Source organism: Vulpes lagopus, chromosome 23 (genome assembly GCF_018345385.1).
Source record: "Vulpes lagopus strain Blue_001 chromosome 23, ASM1834538v1, whole genome shotgun sequence".
NCBI lineage: Eukaryota > Metazoa > Chordata > Mammalia > Carnivora > Canidae > Vulpes > Vulpes lagopus.
The window spans coordinates 13,984,601-14,002,397 of record NC_054846.1 but is presented as its reverse complement, the minus strand read 5'-3'; the positions used below and the strand labels follow the sequence as shown (position 1 = coordinate 14,002,397).

General features: G+C 33.1%; 1 protein-coding gene across 3 annotated transcripts in view; it reads right to left on the bottom strand.

Moving 5' to 3' along the window:
• The window catches only part of FBXW7 (F-box and WD repeat domain containing 7), a 232,101-nt gene that overhangs the window by 62,090 nt on the left and 152,214 nt on the right, over positions 1–17,797 (bottom strand). Inside the window, exon 1 of one of the 3 annotated variants that reach the window (XM_041738583.1) lies at positions 746–1,051. The exons of the other annotated variants lie outside the window; for them this stretch is intronic. Coding sequence (XP_041594517.1) covers positions 746–892 — 147 coding nt within the window. The 5' untranslated portion in view covers positions 893–1,051. Of the gene's footprint in view, positions 1–745; positions 1,052–17,797 lie in introns of those variants that run through there. 3 annotated transcript variants of the gene reach the window in all.

Below are 17,797 nucleotides of genomic sequence, written 5' to 3'. Positions count from 1 at the left end.
AATAATTCAAACTAGCAATACCAAGTTAACACAAAAAAATACAATAAAACTGCTAATATTAATGGGATCAGAACTTGGTAACGGAGAAGAGAATGTCATCATGAAAAATATCTAATAGATCATAACAATTATATGTTAGCACAAGTTCTACAAAATGTTTGTTAGTTCAGGATTGTCTATATATAAACTCTATCGTAACTGCCACACAATAGCATGCTATTTTTATTTTATATAACAGCTAAAAGTAAAATACCTATTACATTAAGCTTGAATTAAAAAAAATAGCAATTTAAAATAACACAGCTCTAAGGGCCAGATAAATCTAGGGAACTTGGAATACTCTTTAAAAGAGCTAAACGCTGTAGTTCCCATATATATATATATAAGAAGAATACCACCAGCTTCTTGCTTTTCCCACAGAATAAAAACTACAAATTGGGGGTTTTAGTATTTGCTAACATATTTTAAAACATCCTTTTTACATTTACCAATTTTAAATAAATTTAAATGATTCTAATATCATGAAAAATAAGTGAGAGGAAAAAAAGTGGATTGGGTAACCCTGCCTTCCAGGCCTCTATCATACTATTATAACTACCACTTATATATAAGTTTTATTTGGCTACAGAATGCACTGGTAATTTTATTTATAAATATCAATTGAAATTTGAAGCATTTCTTCGATAAAGGAAGCAGAAGTACTTGATTTAAATAAACATTCCTGTTTTTCAGATGCAAGACTTACCCGTCTTCGGCAAAAGGGGAGGCCTTGGGCAATGATGCTAATGCTAAAGATCTTCATCACAGTTTGATGAGGCAGAGGCTCTTTTGCACTTTTAAGATCAACAGGAACCAAGCCATGGTTTAAAGTAGCTTTTCCTGGTTTTGACATTTTAAAATTCCTCTAGGTTGATGAATACTTTCTACATGTAATACAAGCACATTACTAAAAACTCTAAGCACAAATTAAAATATAATTTTCTAATTAAAAAACAAAAAAAAAAAAAGGCCGAGAACCCAAGGCCTGCTGCTTTGTCTTTCAACCTTCTCCTACCAAATGTCCTGACCTGTCTGAGGCTTGGTGAAGTGCAAACTATCCTAGAATAGCCAGGAATTATAAACTACTGAAGTGAAAGCTGCTGCTCCTGCCAGTCAAACAGCTGGTGAACCTCCCATACAAAGTCAGTAATGCGAATACAACCAAAGCAGGGCAATGCTGTAGGTCCCTTTTAAACTTCTCTAACTACTAACTCAGGTATTCCCTAGAAAGTGAAAGTAAAGTTTTCTTTACAAAAATCCAAAAAAATAAACACTGTATTTTCTCTTAAATATCTTGAGTCTTCCTTGCCCAAATATCAGAATTAATATTTTAGGAATGTTTTGAAATGTGCTTCAAATTTAAGGACAATATTCATTCATACTGAAAAAATATAAACACACATCTGTACTTAGATATATTCAGAATGAGCATTATGTTTTCAAGTGTTTGTCTTAAGCATGCTCTTTTGCTCTTTTCCTTTTCCATACATACCATTCTTTACCTCGTACTAAGACATTAAATCGACTCTCTCTCTAAAGCTATTAATATGCACTTCTCATTAATCTTATCAGTAGACATTTTAGTTGTTTGCAAATGTCAATTCAATCTTTAATTCTCAAAATCTCAGTGATTCCACTTCAAAGTAGAAGTCATGTGATTAAAGATACATTATTTTTTTAAAACCCAAGCATTTATAAATGCAGCCTGTGATGGGTATTAATTATAGTAAAATAATAACTAACCATTCATCACAAATCGTTAGTGCCGAATTTCTCCAACATATCATGGTCAGAAATATCTTCCTAAAACACAGAGAGAATATAGTGCACAATCCACTCCTCAAGAACTTTCAATGGGTCTCCAACTCCTATGATAAAATATGGAGATGAACGCTTTCCTCAAAATGGCCCTAATCTTTTTAGCATTACCTCAAATATTTCCCTAAATTAAGCTCTTATGTCAATGTTAATTAATATGACACTTGATATTCAAACCCATGAACTACACTATTATGAAGATGATAAGAAAAAAAGCTCAGTTTATAGAGAGTAGTCTTGATATATGGTAAGTAATGGATATGAACTGTCTGTTCACAATCCTCAGTTAGTTTGTTCTCTCCTTCCATTCTATTGTCCCCTTCCAAATGCCAGTCATCTGACTTATTTCTTCTTCCAATTGCTTTTACTGATCTCTGTAAGGGAACTTAGAATGTGATAAGGAGAGAATGAGAAAGGAGAATGTCAGAAATGAGTAATTTTTTAAAAAAACTTTGGAGAGATGTCCTATTAAATGTAAAGTGGGCTAACTGGGAAGCCAGGCCATACTCCCAGTTCCACCAAGATGCTTATTATTATTTTTTTTTTTTTATTAAGGTACATTTTCCTTTTACACCATAATCTAAAATGTAGTTAAAAATGCAAAATCATTGGGGTGAAGGCGGCTCAACTGGTTAAGCATTTGACTCTTGATCTCAGCTCAGGTCTTAATCTCATCTCAGGGTCATGAGTTCAAACCCCATGAGCTCAAGCCACTTAAAAAAAAAAAAAAAAAAAAGCAGAATCAATACCAGGGATGACAAATTTAACTATACAAAAGTAAACAACCAAATTTCTCCAAAGAAAATATACAAATGATCAATAAGTACATGTAAAGATGATCAATATCACTAATCATTGTGGAACTTCAAATCAAAACCAGAATGAACCACCGATGCACACCCATTAGGATGGCTATTATTTAAAAACAATCAATCAATCATGCACAAATACCACAGACAATAATAAGTGTTAGCAAGGATGTGGAGAAATTGAAATACTTGTGTATCGCTGGTTGGGAACATAAAATGTAGGTAGCTCACTGTGGGAAAATAGTATGGAGGTTCCTCAAAAAATTAAGTGATCCAGCAATTCCACTTTGGGGTATACACTCCCCAAAAAAAGAACTGAAAGCAGGGACTCAAACAGATATTTATACATCCATGTTCATAGCAACATATTCACAACATCCAAGAGATGGAAGCAACCCAAGTAACCACTGACAGATGAATGGGCAAACTAAAATGTGGTACATACATACAATAGAATATTATTCAGTCTTAAAAAGGAAGGAAATTCTGACACATGCTACAATATGGATGAACCTTGAAGACATAATGGATAAGTGAAATAAGTCTGTCAAAAAGGAAATATGTTGTACAATTCCACTTACATGAGGTACTAGCATAGCTAAATTCATGGAGACAGAAAGTATAATGGTGGTTGCCAGCAGCAAGTCAGAGAAAGGACTGGAAAGTTAGTGTTTAATGGATGTAAGAGTCTCAGTTGGAAAAATATGAAAATGTTCTAGAGATGGATAGTGGTAATGGTTGCATAACACTGTGAATGTATTTAAAGCTACTGAATTGCACACTTAAACACTGTTAAAATGATAAATTTCATGCTATGGATATTTAACCACAATAAAAAAAATCACTTTAATAAAAAAAGTAAACAATTTAGAACCATAAACACCAAAATACAAAACAAACACACACACAACAGAGATATAGGGATAGAAAGAGTATGCTGGAAATCTTTAATTTGATATGAAAAGGGAAAAAAAAAAGTGAGACTATTATCTAAGATCACAATGTATACAGCCCCACTAGAGGGGTGGGGGGAGATGAACATCTGTAGCATCATTCCAGTCTCAGCATCTCTTCTGATGCTCCCTTTATTTCTTAACACTTTTTTTCAGTATAACATATTCTCAAATCATATGCTATATTTACTCTTTATTAGAAAAATCCCTTCGCTGCAGTTCCCATGGAATGCCCCCTCTCCAAATAACTATTAGTATCTTTGTTAATATTATATATAGTTTTCTGTAGACTGATACTCTTTATTCTCAAAAAAAATCTGTGATATCTTTGAAATCAACTATTAAATCTTTTTTTTTTTAAGATTTTATTTATTTATTCATAGAGATGCGGGCGGGGGGGGGGGGGGGTGGCAGAGACACAGGCAGAGGGAAAAGCAGGTTCCAGGCAGGGAGCCCAACGTGGGACTCGATCCAGGGTCTCCAGGATCACACCCTGGGCCGCAGGCGGCGCTAAACCGCTGCGCCACTGGGGCTGCCCCAGTTATTAAATCTTCAAAATTCCTTCTCTGAACCACAAAGATGTAACTTAAACTATGTTACAGAAAAATTAAAAGAACACACTACATTCCACAAGTTTAACATATTCATTCTGCACAGAAAATAAATGAAACAGATCAACTCCAAACTTAACTTTCAATTAATCCAGAAATAGAGGTAACATACTGAAACTTATAATTTCTCACTTTTTTAAAACCCTTAAGGAATTTTAGAGTTACATGTATTTACATGCAGATAGTTTAAAGACAAGGAAGACAGGAAAACTCTTTAATCAACTTGGAGTCTGATCCTAAAGAGGAAAAAAGATTTGGAACTAAAAAATATTTGGACTGAGAAAATTAAAACTAAAATGAACAGTGTTCTCTTTCTCCTGCTTATAAGAGAGCAAAAAATATTATAGAAGTAGAATTAGTTTTTCACTTTCAAGAAACTATTTGTGATGATAATAAGAATAAAAACTAGGGCTATTTGTATATTAAATATGTTTTACATTAGATAACCAAGTTTTGGTGAACACATAGTAACACTCTAATCCAACTCATTTTTTTAATCAGTAAATAGCTGCCCTCAACTGGATAGTACAGAGCACTGCAACTTTAGCAAACCAAATACTAAATCTGATTACGTGTCTACAATGTATTTCTGTAAAAGAGAGACATTCCTTGCGATTGAGCAAAGTGAGTACTAATTTTCAAAAGTATATACTACCAAGTTTCATCATTTTGGAGGATTCAAGTTAACACTACTTCTAAAGCAATGTTCTCACACAGCAGGAAAATACCAAAACTTCAAATACACAAGAAAAACCCAGTCAATGAGGGAAATCATAGACAAAGCATAGAAGAACCCTAATTGTTAACTTTAAAATGCACCTAGTTACATGTGCTCAAAAAAATAAATAGAGTCTTTGTCTCAATCATATTTTTTAAAACATTTAAGGTACTCTTAATTAACCTCCTCTCCCAAGCTGCAACTCTGCAAAACAGACAAACTCTTTTTAAGATGATACCAACAAATACTAATGAAGTGTAATATAATAGGTAGGAGCATCAATGCTAGATCCAAACTGCCTTAGTCCAAAGCCTACTACTTATTTGTAGTATGACTTTAAATTAATGCCTCTATGCCTCAACTTCATCTATACAAAACCTCCTCACAGGGTTTTTATAGGTATTAAATTAGTTAATGTAAGTGAAGCACATATAATAATGCTTCACATCTAGTAAGTGTTCAATACTGTTAACTGTCATTACTACCACTATTATTGCTACATTAGATACTACTACTACTACTACTACTACTACTACTGTTGCTGCTATAATAGGACCAAAAACCACATAGAGTTTTGTAATATATATCAATTTTAAGAGTTGCTGGGAAAGCAAGCAGAGATTCTAAAATCCATCTGTAATATTCAACTTTAAAGTAGAATATTTTAAAACATCATCTATATGTTTTATACAGGTTTCCATAATTGTCAAAATTTTTACCTAAAAATTAATTTGCAATATCTTAACTGTGGTGTCTTTTAAAATTTCAGATGTCACTGACTATTCATCCAACAAGTCAACATTAGTGAACTTGTGATAAAGATCTCTCTGTAAAGTTTTTTGCCCACTTACCATTTTCTGATTTTCTTCTAAAAGTGTGTACTGGTCAAAGAGGATTTTAGATAAAAGCTCATGCACCAAATATCCCTAATATGGGTATTTCTAAAATGTATTATAGTCCCATACATTCTAATTCTCTTATGATGACAAAAAGATTTACAACTGTTTATTCTGGATTTCTACCTTTTCTTTCATTCTTTATTATACAGAAGGCTAGGATTTAATTGCTCCTGACCAAAGGCCATAGCATATATGTAGCATAAAGATTTCCATTTTCATAAACTATTCTTGATTCAGCTGAAATTAGAAGGTAAGTTTACCTACAAGTAATAATGGTTGTATATCAAGATTCTTCAAAGCCCCATACCAAACACTTCTGACAGGGAGAATATCAGCCTGTCATTTTAAACCCAGTATTATTCACTACCATGAATTTAAGCAACAAGTGACTTGGCTTATTCTTTGGTAGAAACAGAAAAAATTCCAGATGCTTAAAATTATACCACTACTAAGGTGAAATAAATCAGAATCAATATCCTTTTGAGATAAGAATATGGTATTATCAAGTATACTCATTTATTTAGGATACAGAGTGAGACAGATTATCTTCTTTATCTCACTCATTCTTTTCCATCTTTCCTAACACCTTAGATACCAGAGTGTTAAAGATCTTCCTAGTCCAAGCAATCCCTATACAAAGATAGAGCAATTTAAACAGAGGAAAACAATGATAAATCAAGCGATTAAGTTTCTTTGTTTAATGATAAATGGTTAAGTTTACAATAGTAAAAAACTGCAAAAAAATAAAAAAATTCCAAACAAGATTGTTACTTCAGTTTTAGAAACAAAAATGCCATCAGATTTAGTAAGGAAAAAAAAAAAGATAAATATATGGTATTGCTTTAAAATTTTTATTATTCACAAAAGGCATAGATCAAATGAATAGAGACATTTTATAAAAATTAAAAACATTCGAAGTGATTCCTTAAAAATTCTGAAAGACATTTATTTATTTATTTATTTGTTTGTTTGTTTGTTTGAGAGGGAGCGGGGGTTGGGGCACAAGGAGAGGGAGAAAGAATCTTAAGCAGGGTCCATGGTGGGCTATTCTTACAACCCTGAGATCATGACCTGAGCCAAAATCAAGAGTTAGCCACTTAACTGAGACACCCTGACACTCCTATAAAAGACATTTAAATATTTAGTGTTCTCTAAAAAAGATTACAACTTCTAATTATAATGTATTTGAGGTATTATATTCATCTATACATTTAATAACTTATAACCTATTATTGTATAGTAAGTAGTCCCTTCCTTATCCACCATTTCAGTTAACCACAGTCAACTGTGGAAGCAGATGATCCTCCTCCTGACCTATCGCCGAAAGGTCAATAGTACCTAAAACTCCATCACAATGCCTACATCATTCACTTCACTTCATCTCATCATGTAGACATTTTTAATCATCTCACATCATCACAAGAAGGGTGAGTACAGTACAGTAAGATTCTTTCAGAGAGAAACCCTATCCACATAACTCTGATTACAGTATACTGTTATAATTGTTCTATTATTAGTTATTATTGGTAATTTCTTACTGTGCCTAATTTATAAACTTTATCGTATATAAAGGACAAAACTCTATATTTATAGAGTTCAGTACTATCCAGGGTTTCAGGCATCCACTGGGGGACTCCTGGAACGTATGTCTCCTCCATGGAAAAAGGGAGATTGCTCTATTTTCTGGGCACCGACGAAGCCCCTGCTAATTTTCTTTATCTGGGCACCGAGGGAGCCCCTGAGTACTTAAGAGAAATTAGCTTGGGTTCCAAAATAGCACAGTTTATACAAATGTTATAAAAAATGTGATCTGGTGATCTGTCATTTGCAAAATAAAAGCATTATGTATAAATAATCATTGTATATACTTTTACATTGTCAAAGTAAAAATGCTACAATAGCAGGTTAAAGTGCTGTAACTGCTTTGATATACATACCCAAGGTCTGACAGCTGGACACTTAGGTTGTTTCTGAATTCTGCTGGAATTTTCTAGTTATTTCTGAATAATTGGTTAAAAATAAAGTTATAAAAAGTAAGATATAGAAAAACCAACCAAACAAGTCCTTCAAAATGATCACTACACTACCCTATGGTACACCAGAAATTCCATGATCCAAAAACCCAATTATTTAACTTATTTACAACTAAATTTTTCTTGACTAAATGTTGCCTCAGTCAACTCTCAAGCAAATTACCTGAAATTCATACTCCAGGTAAATTTATCAGCATATGAAAAATACTGGGTGAATTTTAAGTTCTAGTTTCAGCTTCACCACTATTTCAGATTTCTAGAACAAGGAGGCTAGACTAGATGACTGAGAATGAAGTCCCTTGCAGCTTTAAAAGAATATTCCAGTTCCAATAGTACCAAGTATAGAGCCTTCTTGCAATAGGGTTAGACTGTCAGTTTGGTGAGCCTTTCTTTATTATAGTTTGGTGAATAGTAGTTACAGTTTTAAAAATGTATCTAAAAAAAATTCACTGCTTCAAATCATTCGTGTACACCTTCTAAATATAGACATTTATCCCTTTGTTGTGAATATATGTTAGTGTTGTATAATAAGAAAATATTTTCATTGGAAAAAAGTTTCAGGCATAAATTATTTTTTAAAATATGATTCAAGAGAAAATTCAAGAAAAATAATCTTGAAGTTTTCTGATTCCATATTATACCATAATAATTTGTGTATATTTTTCTTTCCTACTTACCATAGTGGCCTAAACAGTGACATCAGAATATATATGATTTTTTTAAAGGAATGAAGTTTGGATTCTACTTCCATATTTGTGTCTTAAAACTTTTATTGTGTTAAAATGATACTTCTCCTCATTCTTTTATTAAACATTTAAAAAAATATTTGAGATAAAACAAAAAAAAAATCCAACTATTGAATTTTTTAAGTATTTCAGAAATGCTCAGTATGAAGTCCTTAATGACTTTAACATACCTTACCTCATGATTAAGTTTAACTCTTACAGTCTGTGTTGAGTTAACCCCAGCTGTTAAACTGGTCTTACACAGCTGCTCACCAAGAATTTAGTTGATGATTACTATAGTTATACCTTTAAGTCAACTATGACAAAAATGACCCAGTCATTACAGGTATTTCAGTCATGCAAAAGCCTCATGTGATGACAGAGTAAGGATTTAAAACAACTTAATTTTCCACAATCCTCAAAAATTAAAATTAGGTGTAAGAAAGAAGACAAATTCCCTCAATATCAGTTTTTTAAGGTCCATCATTTAAGTTACTTTTATGAACAAGCTTAAGCATTAAAGGTTCATTAACCTCTCAGTTAAGGTCAATGTTACTTATCAATCATTTATTTCTCCTATAAAAATTCTGGGGGCACCTGGGTGGCTCAGTGGTTGAGTGTCTGCCTTTGGCTCAGGTTGTGATCCCAGGGTCCTGGGATCAAGTCTTGCATTAGGCTCCCTGCAAGGACCCTGCTTCTCCCTCTTCTTATGTCTCTGTGTGTGTCTCTCATGAATAAATAAATAAAATCTTTTAAAAAATCCTGAAGAGTGTTATGGGCTAGGAAGTCATAAACAGGGTCATAATACTAAAATGTCTTTCAATAATAATGATAATAATGTGGCATGCAGGTGGTTTTTCAATGCAGCTTTAAAAAAATTAAACTAAGCTACAATGTAGGAATTTCACCAAAGTGATGGTTTAACACATTATAGGAACTTATCCTGTGAAAACTAAAAAGCTGAACCTATGGAAAAATAAGGTATTTGACAATGTTGACAATTTAAAAAGTAAAATGAGGGAGGGAAGATAATTATGTTTACTACACTGTTGAGTTTTGACAGTTATAAATAAAAAACCATTACTTAAGTGAAATGGACATAGTTCCACAAACTTCATTTATATAGTTCTCAGTAACATGCTACATGAGAGTGTGTGATTTATCAATATTCGCTGAATACCAATAAATCTCAATATTTAGCGATTGATAAATTATTCATTGATATTCATTTATCAATACTCACTTCAGCATCAAATTTAAGAACAAAATTATTCATTAAGCATAGAAAATACTGGGCAGCTCGGGTGGCTCAGTGGTTCAGCGCCGCCTTCAGACCAGGGCATGAACCTGGAGACCCGGGATCGAGTCCCACATTGGGCTTCCTGCATGGAACCTGCTTCTCCCTCTGCCTGTGTCTCTGCCTCTCTCTCTCTCTCTCTCTCTCTCTCTCTGTCTCTGTCTCTAATAAATAAATTTTTAAAAAAAAAAGCATAGAAAATACTTTTAGAAGTAAACTACAGAAAAGAGATTTCATTCTTGTATGGGCTGACAAGTGATATCCCTGGGCTTTTACACTGTTAAAATTCACACTCAACAAAATATACTAGTAAATATCAACATTAATTTTATGGCTGAAATTTAAATGAAGCAGATAGTTCTAGTTTTCATCCTTCCCAGTAAACAAGAAACTAACTGGTTATTTAGAAAGATTAAAAATACAACTCAATCTCTGTAATTCTTGATAATGCCTGAAACAGAAAGATCTCAGTATGAAAGCAGGAAGTCCCAGGATGCTAGGAGATGGACTCTCAGACACAAAGAGGAGAAATAAAGAAAGTGTGCAGCTCTAAGACTTAGGAAAAATGATGTATTACTTCAGACTGGCATAGTAATGTGGAGGAGGATTAAACATTGACAGGGTTCCTAGTAGATCGTGCTTTATTTTACCTAAATATCATGAAAAGACTGGGAGGTATCATTATCCTATATTTTATAGACAAGGAAACTGAGGTTCCAAAGGGTTTAAAAAACTACTCAAGGCAACAGGGCTGTGAGGCAGTGGAGTTGAGATTTTTACCCTCGGGTATCTAATTCCTAAACTCATGCTTTGTACTAGAATATATATTCTATTCTATAGAATGTTAAGCCTAACTTGTGTTACTTTCTAATTTAGTTGTTTGGAGATTTACTTTTTATTATACATGTTTCAGGTACGTGAGTTTGCCAGATAACTGAATTCTAGATAATAGAAATACAGTATTCTGTAAGACACATATACTATATATGGAATTGGTTTTAACGAGCCTGAATTTTATAAAGTCCAAATAAAAAAAGAAACAGTTATAAGAGCAAAGATATTATGACCTCCTGTGTTTTCCAAAAATGGTCATAGCAATATCCCCCATCTTATATGCTCTTCTTATAATGTATTCTGATACTCCTTTCAATGGCAATGGAGTCTGTTTCAAACAAGAAAGAAACTGTAAGTTACATTATGTCACTTCCTAGGATAGGTCATACAAAAGATTCAACTATCACCTTACTGAAATACTCCTATGGTAGCCCTGTTTTAAGTAGTCTAACTGCCTTGAGGTCACTATGCTGTGAAGAACCTCAAACTAGCCCAGGTAAAAAGACCATATATGCAGATATATCTTAAGACTATATGAAGAGAAAAAGATTCTTTGCCAGCACCCAGCTATTCTAAAGCCCTGGTATTTCAGCTCTAGCCACCATCTGACTGAAAGCCTGAATTAGCAATGCCTGAGTGAGCCCCTCCCAAATTCATAATCTACAATAACAATGATAAATAATAAAATAGTTATTTGTTATAAAGTTTTGGAGTGACTGGTTAGGTGGCAAGAGATAACTGAAACATCTTACAAGACAAGGAGCTCCAAGAACACTGGTTTACTTTTGTGATAGGATAAATGGTCATTCTAAGTGGAGTGTTAACTTCAAACCTTAACAAGAATGGAAGTGATCCCTGGGTGGCGCAGCGGTTTGGCACCTGCCTTTGGCCCAGGGCGTGATCCTGGAGACCCGGGATCAAATCCCATGTCGGGCTCCCGGTGCATGGAGCCTGCTTCTCCCTCTGCCTGTGTCTCTGCCTCTCTCTCTCTCTCTCTCTCTCTCTCTCTCTCTCTGTGACTATCATAAATAAATAAATTTCAAAAAAAAAAAACATTAAAAACTATTAAAAAAAAAAAAACAAGAATGGAAAAGATAACAGGAGATCCAAGATGAATATCTGGGTATCTGGGAGTGGCAAAAGTTTTGGTGACAAATTTTCATCTTGATAATACCCATTTGAAATGAGGTGTTAAACAAGTCTCTGGCTGTTTTAATAATAAACTTGACAAACTGTTACATATTACACTAATGTGAATTTATATCCAAACTAGTTTGAGATGTGACAAATAGAGGAAAGCTCCACTTATATTTGGATTTCCTACAATCATACTTGTCTTTATTCTAAGCAAACTCAAATGACTAGAGGAGCAGGCAGGGCAAAGGAAGGTTACAGATCAGGTTTAAGACCTGGAAAGCCCATTTAAAAGGCACAAATGATTATTGTTTTGTAAGCACATGAGACAAGACAGATACTACACATTTGCAAAAGAAAAAAGTCAATATTTTTACGTGAACTCTCCAGATTTTTAAATATTGGCAACAAATTTAAATGTGTTAAAAAATACTGTATTAGATACCAGTTTGCAATCTCTGCTCTGTTATGCGGTAAAGCAGCATAAAAATTAAATATAAGATTACTGATATCTAAATGATATACAATGACTCTTAAAATTTTAATGTTCTTTCCTATACCAGTTAACACAGTGAAAGAGTAATAAAAAAGTAAACCTGAAAACTAAAACTGTAAGTGATAAACATTACAGATGTACCTCACCATATTTAAAATTTTCACTCATTAGACCCTAAGACAGATGGCAGCATATTGGTAAAGTACAAACAATTCATTCTTAAGAACTAAATTTATAACGTAGACCTATAAAACCAACATCTGCAGTTAAGCAAATGAATAACTCTTGGCACTTACTTCCCAAATTCCCAAGTACTTTCTTCATACTTCATTCCTCATTTGCATCTGATTTCAGTAACCACAAATTTCCACTTAAGACCAACCAAAAACAGAAAATTTAAGCATTTTCTCTTTGAAAGTAAAGCAGCCTCCAATCACAATAGTTATTTCTAAAGCAGGGAAGTTACTTCAATAAGAGCATTAGCTAAGACCAAATGAACAGAACAAAATAAATCCTTTTATGAAAAAAATACAAAAAAAATCTTATATATTACTTTTAGCCCTGGTGATCTATGAAAATAATTATCATTCTTCTACTTACATTTTACATAATTTGAAGTTAAAGTTTACATGCAAGATGCTACCCTGACAACGATTCTTACTACTAGAAGGAATCAAGTTAGCATTCCGTATCAGATACAGCTAGTAGCAATATCAACATTTCATAAGATGTGTTTTCGAAAATGTGTCCTAAATAGAGATAATTGCAGCCTGATTCTTCTTCCATTCAAAACTACTACTTTCGGGACACCTGGGTGGCTCAGCAGTTGAGTGTCTGGCCTTCCGCTCAGGGCGTGATCCCAGAGTCCCTGGATCATCCCGCATCTGGCTCCCTGCATGAAGCCTGCTTCTCCCTCCTTAAGCCTCTCTCTCTATGTCTCTAATGAATAAATAAATAAAATCTTAAAAAAAAAAAAAACAACTGCTTTCATTATAATCTCTTAACTATGAGAAATTTACATATTGCTGTAGTATTAAGCGCTAATTCTAGGATTTCTATAGAAGCACTAAAGAGGATATTCCCTTGTATTTATTCTAGTTCCAGCTATTCAGTTCAAGAGCACCCACATAAATCATTATAGAACTAGCATTTCCATCTCTTCAGAGCATTTTCATGTGAGGACTCAAGGTCCCAATGCTACTAAGATTACTTTAGGCTCTCTTTCAAACTTCTTCTAGGTATAACATTAACAACCAATTAGAAGGGGGAAAAAACCCTGTCAGAATGCAAAAGTCCTTCATGGTTAGCAGTGGCAAAATTTACAATATCAAACAGCTGGACTCTACGCTAAAAGTCACAGTAATTTAGGCAAAAATCAATGGAACGGTTTCAACCTAAGAGAGCAGGTAGCTTTAGAACTAAAAATATTTTGCAGAGCATATTATATAGCTTGGAATAGTTAGTTAAGCTAGTTTTAATATAATCTTATAACATGATAATAATAAACCTTATAAAATATAACTAATACTAAGGACTTGCTATATGTCACTTTTCCAAGTACTGTACAGACATTATCTCACTGAATATTCTCAATAATACTATATTATTGATGATACTAATACCATCCTTAAAATCAAGAGGTCAAATTGACCTGAAGTAACAGAGCTAACATTTGAAAACTTCAGAAACCACAGTCTCTATTTACCGCTATTCATAAGCATTTGCATTTGTTATAGATACACTATTAAGGGCACAGTCTACTCAATCACTCATGAAGCCCCCTAGTGAGAAATTCCTTTTATATAATATTAAGAAAAGGGGTTATGTGTGTGTGTGCACATGTGACTGACATGTTTTCTGAGAGAGGACTCAGCATATCTTCCTCTTAATTTTATCACAAGGAAACAGAGAGGTAAAGTAATAGCCAATGTTTTGCAAACTTTACATTAGAATCATGTTAGTTTATTAAAAATGCACATCCCAACCCTAGTGATTTGGTTAAGTAGCTCTGAAATGTAACCCAGAAACTTGCATTGTTAATAACTCCAGATGCTTCTTTGACACATCTAGTCTAGGGTCACACTTTGAAGAATACTGGTATAGGCCCTTATGAGTGGGCAACCTGTATCCTCTTAATAGCGTATTCCATCTCATCATAATTCATTCCTTATCTTTTCTCTTGGCTTTGTTTTCATAGTCTATTCCAGTACTTTTTTTTGGTGTAATCATAATTGCTAAACTGAACCAAATTTTAACTAGTAAGACAATGTTTTCTTCCAGATACCTGTTAAAAACACAAAAACGTCTTCATCAATAGTATCTAATATTTCTCCTTCTTAAGAAAAAGGCAGTTCAGGTATCTCTCACCATAACCAGATTCTAATTTCTTTTTTACTTGTTTTACATTCTTGACCACATAACATTCGCCAAGCAGATTATGTTATGAAGAACTAATTTTATCACCTAAACAAAAAGATCAGAATTCAAGCTTAGTATTTAATCACTTGAACTCACATCAATCTGTCAAAATACAGCAATAACGTTTTCAGAAAACTAGACTGATACAAAAAACAGCAAACACAAGAAAATACAATTTTATCACAGTTAAAAAATACTATTTATATAGCAATGATTTTAAACTGAAAAGGTCATCAATATTTGATAGGACTACCTCCTCAGTAAAAGAACTAAAGATCACAGTTTTATCACTTCATTAGAGTACTAATTTGAGGTAATGATTTAAGGTATTAAAATTTGCAAATCTAAGGAAGAGAGACTCAAAAGATAAGGTTCTTTTAAGTATTTAAATGTATTATTGCCCCATCTGTCACATGATCCTCTTACATGCTCTCTACTAAGTGTAAACAATGTGTTTCCCAACTTCAACCTAATCTTTCTTCACACACCAAAAAGTAAAAAAAAAAAGTAAAGAGAAAATGTCCTTAATTTTCCCCCTGAAACAGAATATAAAAATTAATAGTGACAAGTACTCTCTAAAGTGTATCTAGGGGAGAAATAAAAATTTAACCAAGGCTATGCTTAAGATGTTGAACTTCTTTATAAGGTATCAAAGATCAATTATGTCAATTATATTTGAATAAAAAAAGACAAAAAAGGATCAGTAGTAGTCTATAAGTTAAATGTAGCTCAAAACCAGTTTTTTCAAGGCCTGCACAATGTTTTTTCTTTTTTACACTGAATATTAGTATTTTTGGGGGAAAACACACATGGGCACACATGCACACACATGCACGCACATACATACACCCTGCAGTTTATAAGAGCCTAAGCAATCTTACTGGCTCAATTGTGACTTTCTTCAGACTCATTCACCCTATCTATTTGGACCCTGTAGATCATATTTTTCATTTCCTCACTCTAAGCAACTAAAAGAAATTGAGGAAGAACAATCATCTGTTCAAATATTCTTTTAGTTTAGGATGCTGAGGTGGTTACACCAGGCAAAATTACCTTCAATGCTCACACAAGAGGAAATTTGGACAAGACAGCTTAGAGGAAACATTCTTTTCTCACATATATGGTGAGGAAGCCCAGAGCAGTTAACGATGACAAGACTTTTCGTTTTTACTGTATTCATGTGCAGATACTTGAGAAATTTCTTAAAAGCATCCTTATATTCTCAAAGCAGAGTAAGTTTGTGCACAGGTTCACTCTTTCTCACTTTTTGTTGTTATTGTTATTTTAAAATAGCAAAATGAAGATAAGTATATCTTATAAGTATACTTCTTGCTGGTTTAAAAAAGAAAAAGACAACTCACATATCAATGCACATAACCACTCCAAATATTAGTTTCAAATTCTGAGCAAGAAACAGTGTACCAGAAAACAAATTAGAAGAGAGACAAGCAATTACTAAATATATTTAAACACATTAGAAGAGTTATCAGTAAGGTACTATATGGCCCTCTAGTGTTCAATGAAGAAACAGATGAATTCTTAATTCTTTCATGACATTTAATAGTAAAAAATACTTTCTCTTATTTACTAAATATGCTAAACATACTTATGTATGACTTCTATAAAAACCTAAATAAGTTGTATCTCTTGTGACTTTACTTCTCTGTGCCTTCTTTTGAACTACTCTACTATTCACATTTACAGTATTCACTGAAAGAATTCTGGAGTGCTTTTAAATGTTTACCCATAAAAAAATTCCAATACCAATTAAAAACAAAACAAAATAAAAACCCCAGCATTTCTCAATAAAACTACTCAGTATTGAATTTAAGGTAATTTCCAAAGAAGAAACAAAAATAGTGCCATGACTACAAATTAGGTATTTAAAACACACCTAATTTATATTCTCTAACCATGTTTTCTTTTCCTTATGTTCTATGTCTATAAGTCATCCAACTTGGCTTTTCTCTTTATCATAATTTATAGAGTCATTACAGCAACCATACAAGGAAGTAATGTAAAAACTGTGTTGCCTAAAGGAGAGGTCAAAGATAGGTATGACATTTTAAGATAGGAGTCAAAGTCTAAAGCAGACTTTTAAGCAGAAAAGAATCTTGTTAATATAAGGTTTTTAAGATTGTGATCACTGATGAAAAGGCTTTCAAATTGATACTAATGTCTGAATTAAATTTGGTCAAATTAATTTCAAAATGGACCCACGTTTATTATAGATTTTTAAAATATTTTTTAAATGTACTATTTTCTTATATATTGGAGTTTGGGGGAGGTGAAGAGGGGGACAGATGACTGGTGTATGAGCAAAATCTAAATTAAACTCCATGCTCTGTCACTCACTTCATATAACATTAAGCAAGTAATATTTCCAATTTAAAACTTTACAAACTATAGGAAGATATTGTGAAGTTCCTGTACTTGGCATCAAGATCAATCCTCTAGCTGTCAAGGAAAGGGAAGTTGACTATGGCATGGAAACTCTGTATAACCCTTTAAAGAATCAATCAGCTATCATAAACCATTAAGAAACCAAATATAGGGATGCCTGGGTGGCTCAGTGGTTGAGCCTTTGCCTTTGGATCAGGGTGTGATTGGTAGTCCCAGGATCCAGTCCCATACAAGGCTCCCTGAGGGGGAGCCTGTGTGTGTCTCTCATGAATAAATACATAAGATCTTTTTTTTTTTTAAAGAAACAATATAAACAAAGAAATCTAAATAAATTTGCTCAATATAAACCCATATAAATATCTATAATATATCCAAGTAGTCATCTAGTTTAGCTCTATGCTTATTTCTAAAAATTCTGCCACTATTAATGAGCACTGGGTGTTATATACAACTGATAAATCACTAAATTTCTACCTCTGAAACTATTACTACACTATATGTGAATCAACTTGAATTTAAATAAAATTTTGAAAGAAAAAAATTCTGCCACTATTCAGTTATGACCCCTTATTTTTATTTCTTTATGGCCTCCCACAACACTGTCTACTTC